Below are 17,618 nucleotides of genomic sequence, written 5' to 3' on the forward strand. Positions count from 1 at the left end.
AAAGTTTATTAGTTGCTAAGATAGAGGAAAAAGTTAGAAATTAATAGGAGCCATAAACACTTATTTTAATCAAAAGATTGAATATTGAATGCTTTTCGGTTTCAGCCTTGAAATTCTTAATAACTTTTTAATTAAAAAAATTTTTTTTGTCCAGATGAACTGAACTTATATGTGCAAAAAAAAAAAAAAAAAAGGAATTGCATTGGCCCCCACAAATTATGTGACCTGTGCTGTTATTGACTTTCACTCCCGTTAATATGAGGGACAGGTCCGAACTGTCCTCTTGTGCGACTAACCTTATCGTCTTAGTCTTAAGGAATTTTCCTGTAACTTGTTTCTGGATTACTCCCTTCAACTTACAGGCATGCTTTAATGTTACTTTTTTAATAATTCTGTGACCTCAGTTTCTCCTGTTATCTTCCTAATTTTCAGTGCATGTTCACAGCAAGACTTGAAGATGGCTGTTCCTGTTGTTCCACTTCCTCACCTTCCATCTCTCTCAATTTACTCAAACTGGGTTTTTTCCTTTGTTTTTGGATAAGGGTATTGAACTCAGGAGCACTCCACTGAGCTACATTCCCAGTCCTTCCTATTTTTCTGTTTTGATACAGGGTCTCACAAAGTTGCTTAGGCCCTCACTAATTTGCTGAGGCTGACCCTGAACTTGTGATGCTCCTGCCTCAACCTCCCAAATTGCTTGGATTATAGGCATGCACCACTACACCTGGTTCAACTGTTCTTTTCCTTAAAAGACTCAAATAAGGTTACAATGCTACATCAGCCAAAGCTAATGAACCACAGTTATCTTACTAGACCTCTCAGCTGAGAACATGACCAACATTGATAACTCCCCCCCACCACATACAACAAATGAATTCCTCCCAGAGTCTTCCCCATTGAGCTAAATGATCTCTTCAAGTCCCCCTTGGCCTAAACCAAAACTTTCACCCATTTACTCATTTGCACAAGCTCAAATGTAGCTCATCTAATCTCTTAGTAAGTTGTCAGCACTTCATTCAAAATATACCTGGATTCTGTCCCTCTCTTACTGTGAAGAAAGGTGCCATTAGTACTCCCGTCTAAGCCAGGGTCACCTTTTCCTTTTCCTTGGGCAACCATACCTACAATTTCCTCACTGATCTCCTTACCTCTTTTCTTTGTCCCTCTGCCGTCCATCCTACCCAGCAACCACAGCAGTCCTTCTAAAGTATAAGCTAGATCTTGTTCCACCCTTGCTTAAAATGAGCCCTTCCATGAATTGCCATTGCATTCAGGATAAATTCCAAACTTCCAGGCGTGACCCCCTAAGGAGCAACACCATCAGGGCCCTGCCCACCTCTTCATCTTGTCCTGCTCTCCGTATTACTCACCGGCCTCCTTCTCACTAGCTTCCTTCAGCTCCTCACATGTCCTGCCATAACTCGTAGGCCTTTCCCTGCCAACTCCTTCTCATCCATTAGGTCACAACCCAAATGCCACTTGTGTGAGGGCTTTACTGAACCTGATATATAGATGAAGTCTCCACTGCCATGATTTTTTGCTTTCAAAGTGCCCTCTGCTCAGCCGGGCGCCATGGTGTGTGTCTGTAATCCCAGCAGCTCAGGAGGCTGAGCTGGGAGAATCACCAGCCTCAGCAATTGATCAAGGCCCTTAGCAACTAAGAGAGACTCTGTCTCAAAATAAAAAAGAGAAATGACTGAGCATGTGACTCAGTGGTTAAATACTGATTAACCACTGGTTCAATCCCCAGTATCGGAAAAAAAAAAAAAAACTCAAAGTACGCTCTGTTCATTTTCTTTATTACTTACTACAATTGAAATATATAATTAAGAAATTTTGGTTCCACATCCATTTCCCCTCACTAGAATATAAATTTCATAGAAGCTAGCACTTGTGTGATTCATCTGAGCTTTTAGCTCAGAGCCCCAAACATTGTAGAACCTCAAAAAAATATTTGGAGGGCCAGGTACAGTGGCACACACCTGTAATCCAGTGGCTCAGGAGGCTGAGGCAGAAGGATTAGAAGTTTAAAGCCAACCTCAGCAATTTAGAGAGGCCCTAAGCAACTTAGCGAGACCCTGTTTCAAAAGAAAACATAAAAAGGGCTGGGATTAAGTGCCCTGGGTTCAATCCTAGGTACTCCCCCCGCCAAAAAAATGGAGGAATGAATAAATGGTCTTTGCCTGATGTCATTGACTAATTGTATATAATATCAGTAAAGTTTACTGACTTCTTATTAAGTGTCCAGTACTGTACTAAATACTTATTTGGCTGAAAACCCCCTTACAGTGCTCCTATGTTATAAATACTGTTTTAAGTCTCATTTGAAAATGCAGTGAAGAGAAAAGAAGTTATGTACCCAAGGTCACACAGCTGGAAGGGGAGAGACAGGATTCAACCCTGTCAGCCTGACTCCAGAATTCACTTCTTGCCACTTCACCTTAGGGTTCTACCTCCCTGAACTGACGTTCTGATTTTAGAGATCAGTCCCAGGCACTTCTATAGTGTGACTCCTCCCTAAGAGACCAAGGCCTGATCTTAAGACTGGTGAATTCACCAAGATAATAGATGGTGCCCAAGAAACCCTCTCAGTGGAAAGTCTGGTGACCTCCGGCTCTATCTGCATTTGAACACTCCCCACAGCAGGTAAGTGGGTGACCTTCACACTTTGTGCTAGGTGCACTATCAGGTATGGACCAGGTGAACTGGACCAGGAAAGAAACACTTTCTTCTTCTCAGGAGGTTAAAAGGGAATATGAACCCTGTGCTAGAGCAGTAACATTTGAGCTAGACCACAGTTGCCCAGCAGTTTGCCAAGCACATAGGATAAGGGAAAGGCATACCCAGTAGGACTGAAAAAAAAAAAGTCCCAGACGTGAAAACCAGGGACCTAGCTTCCAGTCCAGCAGAGAAATTCTTCCTCCTCAACTTCCTCTTCCAGAAAATGAAGGCAATAGCAACAATGATGACAAGTGCCACCTCTTACAGAGCACTTGCTAAGTGCCAGGTGCCTTGTGTCATCAGACACTTCACTTCTTTGAACCTCATGGGCACCAAGGAAAGGCACTGTCAGGGTCAGATTAAGAAGCTCGGACTGGGGCTGTAGCACAGTGATAGGTAGAGTGTTTGCTAAGCATGTGCAAGGCCCTGGGTTCAATCCCCAGCACGCCTCCCACACACACACACACAACACACATATACACAAAGGAAGCTTCAATTTATTTATTTATTTATTTTTTGGTACCAGGGGTTGAACTCAGGGGCACTCGACCACTGAGCCACATCCCCAGCCCTCTTTTGTACTTTCTTCAGAGACAGAGTCTCACTGAGTTGCTTAGCACCTCGCTTTTTTTTTTTTTTTTTTAAGTTGTAGATGGACATAATGTCCTTTTATTTATTTTTTATTATTTACTTATGTGGTGCTAAGGGTCGAACCCAGTGCCCCATGCATGCAAGGCAAGCGCTTTAACACTGAACCACAACCTCAGCCCCTAGCACCTCACTTTTGCTGAAGCTGGCTTTGAACTCTAGATCCTCCTGCTTCAGCCTCCCAAGCCGCTGGGATTACAGGTGTGCGCCACCTCTCCGGCAGGAAGCTTCAATTTTAGGGCCGCATACTTGCATAGACCCATTCTAGGCACTGGGAGAGACTCCAGCAATGTCTTCAGCAGGTCAAATACTTTTTAACATGCAAAAGTAAATTTTATAAACTACAATTAGTTAAGAGTGCTATCGCTTCCTCCTCTATGCCACTTTCCCTTGAATTAGAGAAGCTGTAAGGATTTGGAGATTCAGCTAAGGGGAAATCAGAGATGCATTTAGTTTGCATATAGTTACTTTTGTGTACTATTGTGTCTGTTCTGGTGTCAGAAGGGCTTTCAGGAACATTCCTACCATTCACTGTACATAGTGACCCTCGCTGTGCAGGGCCAGAGATGTTATTCCAATATAAATGATTCCCAAGACACCTGAAATATGTGGGTGGTGGAGGAGAAAAAGTGTAGGTGTGACGCAAGATACAAATCTTTGCAAAATCTTTCAGGCATCACGTGTAAATTGTTGTTTCATATTGACACCAACTCAAATAGGAAGTTCTCTCTTATAAAGAATATACAGGGGGGCTGGAGTTACAGCTCAGTGGTAGAGCACTTGCCTAGTATGTGTGAGGCTCTAGGTTGGATCCTCAGCACCATGTATAAATAAATGACTAAAATAAAGGTCCATCAACATCTAAAAATATTTTTGAAAAAGAATATGCAGGGCTGGAGTTGTAGTTCAGCGATAGGATGTTTGCATGAGGCCCTGGTTTGATTCCCCTAGCACTACAAAAACAAAGACAGAACTAAAGAATATACAGCATATGTAATCATAGATGTACCCCCAGTTGTTTTTTGTTTTTTGGTTTTTGTTTTTTTTTTTTTGATAGAAACAATACCAAATATCCAGGCAGTGGTGCACATTTGTAATCCCATCAACTTGGGAGGATGAGGCAGGAGGATCACAAATCGGAGGCCACCCTCAGCAATTTACCAAGATTATGTTGAAACAAAAATGGGTTGGGGGATGTAGGTCAGTGGTAGAGCACCCCTGGGTTCAATCCCCAATGCAGAGAAAAACAAAACAAAACAAAAACAAAAAGCAAAAACAAAGCCCTGTACTGTCCTTGCAACTTTTCTGTGTTTGCAAATGTTTCAAAATAAAAATAAAGAACCCGGCTTGGTGGCACACACCTGTAATCCCAGTGGCTCAGGAGGCTGAGACCGGAGGACCATGAGTTCAAAGCCAGCCTCAGCAACAGTGAGGCACTAAGCAACTCAATGAGACCTTGTCTCTAAATAAAATACAAAATAGGGCTGGGATGTGACTCAGTGGTTGAGTGCCCCTGAGTTCAATCCCCAGTCCCCAAAAATATAAAAAATTAAAAAAAGCAGATCACTGACCTACTTGTAAAGAGAAGAGCAAAGAATGTGCAGTTAAACCATGGAGGCAAATTTTTTCAGGCAATTGACCAGTTAAAGTGTTTTGTTATTCAGGATTTGTGATGCTTGTGGGGTTTTTATGTTGTGTGTGTGTGTGTGTGTGTGTGTGTGTGTGTACGTGTATGTGCGTTTTCTTGGTACTGGGGATTGAACCCAGGAGTACTTTACCACTGAGCCATATCCTCAATCATTTTTGTTTTTAATTTTGACACAGGGTCTCTCTAAGTTGCTTAGGACCTCACTAAATTGCTGAGACTGGCTTTGAATTTGCAATCCTCCTGCCTCAGCCTCCCATGTTGCTAGGATTAAAGCAACATGTCACTCTTTTAAATCTGAGGAATCCAGCTGGACATGGTGGCACATGCTAAATAATCACAACAACTTGGGAACCTCAGGAAACCAAGCCACAGAAATAAAAATGGCTTATTCAAGGTCCCTTAGCTAAGGGAAGAAACAGGATTTGGATCCAGGCAGTCTGACTCCAGAATCTTTTTTGAGGGGAAACTGTGAAGCTTCTGTGAAATAGAAGGACATCACAGCAACTTTAAAAATATAAGGATTAAGCTGGCCATGGTGGACCATGTCTATTCTTTTTTTTTCTTTTTGCGGTGCTGGGGATTGAACCCACGGCCTTATGCTTGCAAGGCAAGCACTCTACCAACTGAGCTATATCCCCAGCCCTGACCATGTCTATAATCCCAGTTATGTGGAGGCTGAGGCAGGAGGATCACAAGCAAGTTGGAGAGTAGCCTCAGCAATTTAGTGAGACCCTGTCTTAAAAAGAAAAAGGCGGGGGGTGCTGAGGATGTACTCAGTGGTAAAATGCCCCTGGGTTCAATCTCCAGTATCCCCCAGACACACACAAATCATCCATAAACAAATGAAAACGCACGTCTGCCTGTCTGCGGGTGTTTGGCCCCTTCGCTAGAAGAGAGTGGGAAGCTAAATCCCCCCACTCCATTTCAGAACTACTTGGAATTTGACATCCAGGACCTTGCTCTGTCCTCACACAGTCCTGCAGGAAGGCCTCAGGATCACGGATGGATGGACAAATGGACAGATGATCAAGGATCAGCCCAAAGTTACACAACTGGCTGAGAAGCAACGGAGCCATGAGCAAATACCAGCTCTGATGATGCCAGATCCTGTCTCCCCATCCAGGGCACCAGATTGCCCAAGCATGTAGCAGCAGAAGGCCTGCCAGGCTGGACTGGCCGAGGCCCAGGGAAATGACACAACCAAGGACCTCCCAGTCCCCTTCCCCCCACGCCCTACTGTTTGAGACAGATGCCCAGGACAGAGGAGCCATGTGGCAGCAGAGCAACATTTCTATCCAGGTCTCCAGGGGGCATCTGCAGACCAGGCAGCAGTCGGGGCAGAGGAGAGTGAGCAGCTAGCCACCAGAGATGGACAACTCAGGCTGTGGGTGTGATCCATGGGAACAAAAAAGAATTTGGGTCAGACAGACCTGGGCTCTATCCCCTTGTGTTGGAGTGCCCTTAGGCAAGGCATCTCACCTCTTTGAGTCTCACAAAGTAAGTATCTAGCCTCACAGGGAAGCTGTCAATATCAGTAGAGAGTAACTGACACATAGTAGGTGCTCAGTAAATGGCAACCATATTTCATGATCATTCTCCCAGGGTTTCCCAGCAGACGTAGCCTCTGGGAAGTTGGAGGAATCCAGACTTGGGACAGAGAATGCTGAAGGACCTTATTCCTGCAGGAGCCCAGAACTGGAGTCAGAGGAAGGGGACCTCTTTACCTGCACAGTGGACAAAGTCCTCCCAGTCCCCCAGGGTCCTGGCTGCTTTCCGTGCAACCTGTCCGTTCCTTGCCACAACAGGAGCAGGGCCCCAAGGTTACACAAACAAGCTAGTGATAAGGCACTTCCAGGGTGGGCCTTGCATTCAAGGCTTGTCCAGCCCTGTGGCTGGCTTCCTGGCTTTGCAAGAACCCTGGTCTTGTGTACACGTAAGAGTGGGCACCAATAGAAACACCAGTCTCAGCCACCTGCTGATTGTGCACCTGAGGCCTTGGTGCCCTGGTACAGCCTGGGTTAATGACCCTGTTTATCCACTTGAGTCATCCGATAAGGGGCAGCCAGGCCAGCAGGCCGGCAGCCCTGTGCCCTGCACCAGCCACTTCATTGACTGAAGCGATAGCAGTGCCACGTGGCGCTCCCCATGCCCCTCCTCCTCCACTTCCCCACCAGGCCCGCCAGGGTCAGCCGCGCATGTTTTTCTCAATGAACATGACTTCTGGAGTCAAGGTTGTGGGGCCATCCTCCCTCCCGCCCTTGGGCGGTATAAATAACACCAGCAGCTCAGCATAGAGGGCCGGAGAGAGGGGAAGAGGTAGCAGCAAGTCCCTCACCATGAGCTCCAGCCAACCGGAGGCCTGCCCATGCCAGGGCGCTGCAGGCCGCCCGGCCATCCTGTACGCACTTCTGAGCCCCAGCCTCAGGCCCAGGCCCTCAGTGCCCCCACTCCCAAGCCGCTGCCTGTGCCTGCAGCACCGGCCCGTCCGCCTGTGTGCCCCTCACCGCACCTGCCGGGAGGCCCTGGATGTCCTGGCCAAAACAGTGGCCTTCCTCAGGAACCTGCCGTCCTTCTACCAGCTCCCCCTGGAGGATCAGCGGCGGCTGCTGCAGGGCTGCTGGGGCTCTCTCTTCCTGCTTGGGTTGGCCCAAGACACAGTGACCTTTGAGGTGGCCGAGGCCCCAGTGCCGAGCATACTCAAGAAGATCCTGCTGGAGGAGCCCAGCAGCAGTGCTGGCGGGGGGCAGCTACCGGACAGGCCTCAGCCCTCCCTGGCTGCCGTGCAGTGGCTTCAGTGCTGCCTGGAGTCCTTCTGGAGTCTCAAGCTGGGCCCCAAAGAGTACGCCTACCTGAAAGGAACCATCCTCTTCAACCCAGGTGAGCGCCCAGATGCTCCTGGGAGGGGCCCACCGTGGGATGGGGCCAGGGCCCAGCCAGGGAAGGACCTCCTAAGGGCTTGACAACCATTATCACTTTGGGTCCTTGGTATCATCAAATCACCATCTCACACTGGAGGCACAGAGAAGCTAAGTGACTAACTGAAGGTCCCACAGCCAGGTAGGAGCAGAGCAGGGATGGGAACTCAGGTCTGTTCACTCCAGAGACTGGCCATTGCCACTGTGCCTGAGAAATTTGCTACGTGCCTTAGGAAATGTGGGGTGGGGGACACAGCACAGCTGTGTCTCTCACATCTTCAGGGGCAGACTGCATGGTGAAGTTCTGAAGGTTAAACTCCTGTACGGGTTCAGAAAGACCACAGAGAGGAGAGGAATGAAGTGGGGAGGGGACAGGGAGGACGCCCTGTGGAATCAGCCGGGAGAGCAACAGATGGAGCACGTTCTTTGTAGTGAGAGAGCATGAGGTGGGAGTTCCCCACCCAATGGCCTTTGTGGCATCCATAATGCATAGCAGCTAATTGTAATAATAGTAGTGAACACTCGTATTACACATACCATATGTTAGGCCCCCATCTAAGGGTTTACATATACCGGCTCAGGTTTTTTGTTTGTTTGTTTGTTTGTTTTTTCCAGTGCAGGGGATTGAACCCAGGGGTGCTTAACCACTGGGATACACCTCCAGGTCTTTTGACTTTTATTTTGAGATGGGGTCTTGCTAAGTTGCTTAGGGCCTTGCTAAGTTGTTAAGGCTGGCCTCAAGCTTGGGATCTTCCTGCTTCAGCCTCCAGAGGAGCTGGGATTACAGATGTGTACCACTGCCCCTGGCTGAGACAAGTACTTTTGCTATTCCCCCTTTACAGATGAAGAAACTGCAAGCAGGCATGTTAACGCACACCTGAAATCCCAGCTGCCTGGGAGGCTGAGGCAGCAGAGAGTGAGACTCTCTCAAAATAAAAAATAAAAATAGCTGGGAATGTGGCTCAGTTGTTAGAGCGGTTGCTTAGCATGCACAAAGCCCTGGGTTCAATCCCCAGTATTTAAGAAAAGAAAAGAGGAAAAAACCAAGGCACAGATTAAGTAACTTGATTACTCAGCTGATCAGTGACAACGCAGGCAGTCTGGTCCTTAACCACTATTACATTCTGCCTCTCCCTCAACGGATGGGTGAGTCAAATGATAAAATAAATCATGGAGGTGCAAGAGTGGGGCCTGGAAGGCTGAGCAAAGGAGGCTGAGGGATGGAGTGCCGGTCAGTGGGGGAGCCCTCGCCTGGCATGCACAGTGCCTGGCTGCAATCCTAGCACCCTCCCTGCCTCCAAAGAAAAGAAAAACTACTTGAGCAACGTTCTTGGGAAGCTGAGTCTGGAGGATCACAAGTCTGAGGCCAAGCTAGGCGACTTAGCAAGACCCTATCTCAAAATAAAAGATAAAAAGAGCAGGGGATGTGGCTCAGCGAGAAGCTACCCCTGGGTTCCGTCCCCTGTACTGAGAGGAGCAAGGAGCGGGGGAGGGGGAGGTGCAGAGGGGTGTTTGCTGGTGGCTCAGGTTTGGGCCAGCCTCATCTTGGTAGCTGGGAGCGGGGTGCTCACCACCCACTTCACCCTGTCCTCCTGCAGATGTGCCAGGCCTCCACGCCTCCTCCCACATTGGGCACCTGCAGCAGGAGGCTCACTGGGCGCTGTGTGAAGTCCTGGAGCCCTGGTACCCAGCGGGCCAAGGCCGCTTAGCACGGGTCCTCCTCATGGCCTCCACCCTTAAGAGCATTCCGTCCAGCCTTCTTGGGGATCTCTTCTTTCGCCCTATCATTGGAGATGTTGACATCACTGGACTCCTCGAGGACATGCTTTTGCTGAGGTGACCTGCAGAGGCTGGCAGTGCTGATTTGGCCTGGCTGTCCCCAGTAGGGAGCCAATGCCCCTGGAGAGGAAAGCCTAATAGACAGCACTCAGCCCCCCAGGAGCAGCCTCTCATTCAGCCACACCCCAACTTGGACTTCCTCCGTTTGGACACAGTACTCCAGCCATCTGGTAGGCCCTTGGTGGTCCCCAGCCTCTGGGCCAAGAATGCTGATAGGTTGGAAATTTAGACTGCTCATTGGGGCAGAATTCCTCCTGACTTTGTACAGAGCTAAATTAAGTTATTGTTTTTTGTAATAAAAGGTGCGATGCTCTCGGAGCCTGACACTGTAGTTTGTGCATATGGAAGGGACCAGCTCACCTCTGGAGCCCCTTCCTCCCCCTATCAGAGGAACCCCAAGGGAAAGGAAACACAGGGGTGCAGGAGTCAAGCCTCAGAGAACTGGGGCATTAATTTTTCACTGGGATGGTGACTCCATTTCTGGGGATGAGATTTATTTTGCATCTGGGTATGAATCCAGGAGATAGTATCAGTTCACAATCCCTTTACCTCCTTGGAGGACAGGGTTTCTCTCCTATCCCCACGTCCTCAACTAAGCCCTCTGGGCTCCCGTTTCCTACCAGGCTCCCTCTCATCTGAGGGAAAGTAGGATCGCAGCCAGTTAAGAAGCAGTCCCTGTGGCCTGGGGTGCAGCTCAGTGGTAAAACATGTGCTTGGCATACAGAAGGCCAAGCACAGCAAAGAATGAAAGAGGGGTGGGGCAGAAAAAAGAAAAACGGTAATGAAGGAAGCAGCCCACTTCGAATTGAAATAGACAAGGTCACTGCAGTTTCTACAGTTTGGGAGTTTGGATCACTCACATCCACCATTTCTGTAGCCATCAGAAGAGAATCGTCCATTATTCTTCTAATGCAAGGGGACAAGGCACCCAGGTTGGCTTGGAAGCTGCTTGGAGGCTGAGACAGGCCAAGGTTTAGCTGGCCACAGTGGTACAATCATGCGGTTGTTAAAGTTTGAAACATTTTCATGACAGTTGGTTCACAGTCACTGCTCTGAGTCCCCCTGAGTTCCCTTCCACTGCCCCTCTGCCCTGACCCATCCTAGGATCCTCCTCTTGGACATTACCATTATCTAGCCACTCCAGAGGCTGAGCCATGGCCTCTAGCACTGCTTCATTCAGAGTACAGCTTGGGGATGTCCTAATTGGTCAATATCTGTTTCTCAATGTTTGTTAAATATTTTGACCTGGTCACCCCGGTCAGGGTGAATGACCTGAAGGGTGGACAGGAGGCAATGATAACAACACGCATGCCCATAGGACTTTCAGGCCTCCTCCTTTCTCCAGCAAAAAGGTCTGCCCTGACCAGACCCCACCTCCATCACCACCACAGTCTGGATTCTTCTCATGGGAACCAAGTTAATTATTGCTCAGCGAGAGGTTATTCTCTCATCATTCAGGACTATTTCCTGTTTTTTGTTTCGTTTTGTACTGAGGATTGAGCCCAGGGTCACTCTACCACTGATCTACATCCCCAGCCCTTTTTATTTTTGATTTTGAGACAGGGTCTGGCTAAGTTGCTGAGGTTGGTCTTGAACTTGTGATCCTCTTGCCTCAGTCTCCCAAGTCACTGGGATTGTAGACATGTACCACAGTGCCTGGCTCATTCTGGCCTTTTTCGAAGGTCCTGGGTTAGGACCTTACTGAACTGGCCATGTCCTCACTGTGGGTACTCAATGCCAGCAGCAAGGGTACCCCTGTCTCTTGCTCAGTGGCCGGTTCATAAGTCAGACACCAGAAAGAGACAGAAACACACAGCTCAGATCCCATAACAAAGATACATGCAAATCAGGTGTATAACTCTGACACGTCTTCACACACATACAACTCCCTCTGTCTCTATGGTTCTCTCTGTCTCTCTTACACACACACAACCCGACACACACACAAAGATCTCCATCCGACACCACGCAGCACAGAAAAGCATGGCTCAGATATACTTTGTCAGCAACATGCTGCAGACCCAAACACATTCACACAACAAAAGATGTTCCTTTTCAAATTTCCTTCCTATCCCTCCATGGGGATGGGGAGCCACACTATTTTTTGTCTCTATTGCTTGAGTCATTCCCTGTTCCCTAGCTAAGTCTTGTGCTAGGAACATAAGGGATATAACAAAACTATAGAGACAATTATGGAACAATATAATAAGGGCAATATTGCTCTCTCCATGAGACCAGAGGCTTTTCAAAGGTGGGGGACTGTGTCTCCATTATCAACCATCCTGAGGTGAGAGCTGTGTCTCACTTTCAGGGAGGGAAGAGAAGGAAACACGTCCAGACAGGGTATGGAACTTACTCATGGTCTGGGCTGATCACTGTCTGTGCTGAGATTTGAGCTCAGACCCATGTGATTCTGGAGGCCAAGTTCTTGCCAACAGCATAGGCTGGCATGAGTCATGGCCAGGATCAGGCTGTCTGGAGCCAGCTTGGCCACAGCTTACTGACCGTTTACCTCTCAGCCACGATCCCTGTCCTGAGGCCCAACCAGGGCTGATTCACCGGAAAGCAGGACAGCGGCTGTGACTCTGGGTCAGCCTGTTACCATTTTATTGCCTCATTATCTCTATCCTCATTAGCCAAATCATTGCGTGCTTATTAAGCAGCCGGGCCACTCACATGTGCTGTGCCCTCACTGACTCACCCTGCCCTTGGGCATGTGCATATCCTAGAAACAATGATGCCTGCAAAAAGTCAACACCCATTATGCATTCATCCATTCGTTCATCCCGTCATTCAACGGCTCTTGACCTCCACTGTACCAGACCTTGTACCAGATGCCAGGAGTCAGCACACAATAAAGAAGATACAGTTCCTGCCCTCATGCAACATCCTACCCCTGGCAGAGGAAGAGTCATCACTACTGTAACACAAAGGCATCTGAACCATGATAGAGGCACCTATGATGGGCAGCTGGAATAATTAAATCTGCCTAGAGGTAGGAAAAATGCTTCACTCAATTGGTGACTCTTTTGAGAATGAATAAGGGTTTGCAAGGATGGGCATTCTGAACAGAGGGAATGACATATGCCAAGGCACAGAGGTGTCAGAGAACAAAGGGTGCTCATGGTAGCACCCTAGGGAATGTGAGGCCCAGAACGGCAGGCGATCAGCACGAAGATGCTCACAGGGACTGCGTCACAGAATAAGACAGCAGAGAAAGGAAATTCCAACGAAACTGGTGGAGACAAGGCTCAGATCCCAGGGGAATCGAGGTTAACAAAGGGGACCTCCTAATCCTGACAGGGAATGGCCAGAGGAAAGCTCAGGTTGTGGCATCTTTAAAGAGTTGGGCTAGGGGCTGGGGTTGTGGCTCAGTGGTAGAGTGCTCACCCAGCATGTGTGAGGCACTGGGTTCGATCCTCAGCACCATATAAAACTAACTAAATAAAATGAAGGTATTGCGTCCATCTAGAACTAAAATAAATTTTTTTTTTTTTAAAAGAGGGGATTCCAGCGAGTCTCCGGCCTGAGATGCTGAGCCGTCTGTTCTAGGTTAAAGCAAGAAGATTAAAAAAAGATACCTGGATTTTCTTGAAGATAGGGTCTTACTAAGTTGTTGAGACGGGCCTCAAACTTTTGATCCTCCTGCCTCAGCCTCCCAAGTTGCTGGAATGATAGGAAGAATTTCTCCTTGTGAATCCAAGGGTACTTCTTTTGAGCAAGAAGAATATTAAACTTGACTTTGGCTGGGGAGATAGCTCAGCTGGTAGAGTGCTTGCCTCACAAGGACAAGACCCTGAGTTTGATCCCCAGCACTGCAAAAAATAAATAAATAAATAAATAAATAAATAAACTTGACTTCAGATCATTTAGTTAATATGTTCTAATATGCAATAGGTTGAAGGCTTAGAAGTATTATTGGTAGTAGACTCTAGGGGTAAGTCACAGAAGGTTAAACAGGTTTTTAAAGGCTGCCATCGGTGTGCCAGGGTAGTGGAACCAAAAGCTACTCAGTTTTGAAGTTCTTGGGGAAGATTTCCACTGCTTACCAGGTCTTAAATGCTACAGAGCCAGGCCTTCCTAAAAGATATTACTTTGCCAACCACCTTTGTTTGTCCAAAGCTTAATGGAGTTTACAACAGTCCTAGCAAACCTAACAGAAGCTAAATGTCCCATCTGTTTGAAGCACTTGAAAAACCCAGTGACCATCAACTGTGGGCATAACTTCTGTCTCTCCTGTATCAGTGTGTCCTGGAAGGATCTAGAGAATAGTTTCCCCTGCCCTTTTTGTCACTTTCTCTGTCTGGAAAGGAAATTCATGAACAATTACCAGCTGGGTAATTTGACTGAAATCGCTAAGCTACTCCCATTAAGAAGAAGCAAGGGAAAAAGGAAGGAAAGTTTATGTGTGAGAAGCACAAACGAGTCTGACTTTTTACTGCCAGAAAGACCTAGAGGTTTTATGTCCACAGTGCAGTTTCTCCACTAATCACAAGCATCACTACATTTGACCCATAGAGAAGGCTGCCCTCTATTACAGGAAAAAATTGGAGTACGACATTGACCCATGGAAGGAGAGAGTGGAACAAACTGAAAAACTGATTAGTAGGCAAAGTAGAAAATCCCTGGAAGTGAAGAAAAAGGCAGAACATAGGAGAGAAGAAGTCAAGTCTGAATTTGGCAAATTGCATTGTTTCTTCAAAATGAGCATGAGGGAGCTGAAGAAATAGCTCCTTCTTGAGAGCGCTCGCCTAGCATGTGCAAAAACCGAGGGTTCCAATCCCCGGTCCCTCAAGCGGGGGAGAAAAAAGAGCATGAGATTGCTCTTGGGCAATTACAAGATGAAGGAATGGATAGTTCAGCAAAACTACAGGAAAACCTAATAGTTTTCAGACCAGGCCTCCTCATTAAAATATCTGTTGAAGGAGATACAGAGCAAATATGTAAAATCAGAAGTGGAATTACCGGCAAATGTTAAGAGTATCTATCACAGATATAAAAACTCAAAATGCCCTGAATCTTTTTCATTCAAATTCAAAGATTATGCTTACCAGCTTCCTCCACAATAATCTGGCCTAAACAGAATTATTAAGCAATTTCAAGTAAATGTAGTTCTAGATCCTGAAACAGCCAATCGTAAACTTATTGTGTCTGAAGACAGAAAAAGTGTACAATATGGAAATATGCAAAAACCACCTCCTAATTCCAGAAGAGTTTATCTCTGCCCAGCTGTTTTAGGCTCTGAGGGATATAATTCAGACAGGCAGTACTGGCAGGTAGAAGTGTAAGACAAGCCTGAATGGATCGTGGGTGTCTGCAAAGAGTCTCTTTCCAGGAGAAGGATGGATTATGGGGAATTGGACAATGTAGTCAGACTAATTATGTTGCATTGGGGACTAAGAAAATTAATCTTCTCCCAAAAGTAATACCTAGCAAGATTGGTATTTTTTTAGACTCTGAAATGGTTAAGATTTCCTTTTTTTTTTTTTTTTTTCCTGCGGTGCTGTCTTGAACCCAGGGCCTTGTGCCTACTGAGCTACATTCCCAGCCCCAAGATTTCCTTTTATAATGTGGATGATAGAGCTCTTCTCTATACTTCTGATGATTATTTTACAGAAACACTTTGGCCTTATTTCTACACTGGAACTGACTCAAAACCTCTTAAAATCTGTACTGTAACAGATTCTGAATGGTGATGTATTAAAAGATTCATTTTTTTTTTCTTTTAGTTAGTGGATATAACTGAACCAGTGAATCTTGTTTGACAATTCCCTTTTTAAAAAATCTGTTTTCACTATAAAAAACTATTATTTCATGTAAAAATTTCAGCAAGTTCATAAAAATGTAGTTGTAGTACCTGCTTTGTAGGCATATTATGGGATCTGATTAGGAAATGCTTTAGAAATTCTTAGATACTGGGAAAAATGTATTACTTTCTAAACTGTATTACTTCATTGATTGTCAATAAAAGCAAATTAGATTAAAAAAAAAAAAGTTGGGCTAGCCTGGGTGTGGTGGCACACACCTATGATCCTAGTGACTCAGGAGGCTGTGGCAGGAGGATTGTGAGTTCAAAGCCAATCTTACAACTTAGCAAGGTCCTAAGTAACTCAGCAAGACCCTGTCTCTAATAAAATACAAAAAGGGGCTAGGGATGTGGCTCAGTGGTTAAGTGCCCTGGGGTTCAATACCCAGTACCAAAAGGAAAAAAAAAAAAAAAAAAAAAAAAAAAACAAGAATTGGGCTAAGGGTCACAGTTGCATCTCAGTAGTAGAGCAGTTTGTCTATCGTGTTGGAGACCCTGGGTTTGGTCCCCAGCACCACAAAATAACAATAATAAAGAAAACAAAACAACAACAAAAAAGAAAACCCCAAGAGTCAGGGATGATCAACTGAGGAACAAACAGTAACTAAACTCTTCCTCACCCCACTATGAGGTGAAATGATGAGATATATGGCCTGTGTATTCTCCCAGGAAAGTGGCCCCACTTTACCTAGAGGGAGTTCATGGCCACACCCAGGGGCACATCCCCATGTTAGTGCCAGAGATATTCATTCCATCAGTGATGATTTACTAGTACTGAGCATCATGCTAGGTCCAAGAAATTTAGTTCCACAAACCGCAATTATGAGTAATTGTAAGTGCACAATTATTATTTCGCTTTTTTAAACTATTTCTTTAGATGTTGATAAACCTCTCTTCTATTCGTTTATTTACATGTGGTGCTGAGAAGCGAACCCAGTGTCTCCCTCATGCTAGGCAAGCACTCTACCAGTGAGCCACAATCTCAGCCCAAGCGTTCATTTTTCCATTTCCATTTTTTTTGCAGTGGTGCATATCAAACCCAGGGGCACTCTACCATTGAACTACAACCCCAGCCCTTTAAAAAAAAATTAATTTTGATACAGGGTCTCACTGAGTTGCCAGGGCTGGCCTTGAATTTGTGTTCCTTCTGCCTCAGCCTCCTAAGTAGGTGGGATTACAGGTGTACACCACCACACCTGGTCTATTTCCAGATTTTTAAAGGTAGTAGTTACTTTGTGATGATCATATAGATACACATGTGATGAATAAAAAAATAAAGTTCTAAAGCTGTGTAATCCCACACCTGTAATCCCAGAGACTTGGGAGGCTAAGGCAGGAGAATTGCAAATTTGAGGCCAACCAGTCTCAGCAATTTAGCTAGGCCCCGAGCAAGTTAGAGAGACCCCGTCTCAAAATAAAAATAAAATATTAATAAAAAGGGGCTAGAGACGTAGATCAGTGGTAGAATGCTTGCTTAGTATGTCTGAAGCCCTGGGTTCAATCTCTGGTACCTCCAAACCTCCCCCTCAAAAAAACAAAACAAAAACAAACAAACAAAAAACAAATCTAGATTCAATACGAGGCTTGAATTACTGCCAAGGAAGAAAGGCCTTATTGCAATTAGGGATAGGGGGATTTTTGCAGTAGGGACTCCAACCTTAACCATGAGATCGGTAAGGGTTAGGCAAACAGGGATTTTCTTTCATAGGAAGAGTAAATGAGGTTTGAAATAATGGGTGTGAGGAGGTGGGATGACCAGAAGCAGCATCATGGATCAGCAGATTAGAGAATGTTTAACCCTGAAGTCAACCTATCTTCAGGAGGGGCTGTTAAGGAGGACTTGCGTGCTGGCTCAAACTGAGTTGGGCCACAGTTCAGGGACCTGGGGAAGGAGAGAAGTTAAACCAAAGTTGGTTAACAAGTATTTTGTTCTGATTGATCAGTGGGGACACTAAGTTCATCTAAACTTTTATGAGGCAAAGAACTGGAATTTGGAATCTGTGTTTGGCTTTGTTATAGGTCAACACAGAGACATCCACAA

At 46.1% G+C, this 17,618-nt stretch overlaps 1 protein-coding gene and 1 pseudogene across 1 annotated transcript; both read left to right on the forward strand.

The window, feature by feature from the left end:
* The first annotated feature begins 7,253 nt into the window (after positions 1–7,253).
* Positions 7,254–10,089, forward strand: Nr0b2 (nuclear receptor subfamily 0 group B member 2). The gene is made up of 2 exons (XM_047519911.1): positions 7,254–7,894; positions 9,531–10,089. The coding sequence occupies exons 1-2, from the start codon at positions 7,354–7,356 to the stop codon at positions 9,770–9,772; spliced, it is 783 nt and encodes a 260-aa protein (XP_047375867.1). The 5' UTR covers positions 7,254–7,353; the 3' UTR covers positions 9,773–10,089.
* Positions 10,090–13,897: 3,808 nt separating this feature from the next.
* On the forward strand, positions 13,898–14,501 carry LOC124965713 (putative tripartite motif-containing protein 61; annotated as a pseudogene).
* The last annotated feature ends 3,117 nt before the right edge of the window (positions 14,502–17,618 follow it).

This window comes from Sciurus carolinensis, chromosome 1, assembly GCF_902686445.1.
Source record: "Sciurus carolinensis chromosome 1, mSciCar1.2, whole genome shotgun sequence".
Lineage (NCBI taxonomy): Eukaryota > Metazoa > Chordata > Mammalia > Rodentia > Sciuridae > Sciurus > Sciurus carolinensis.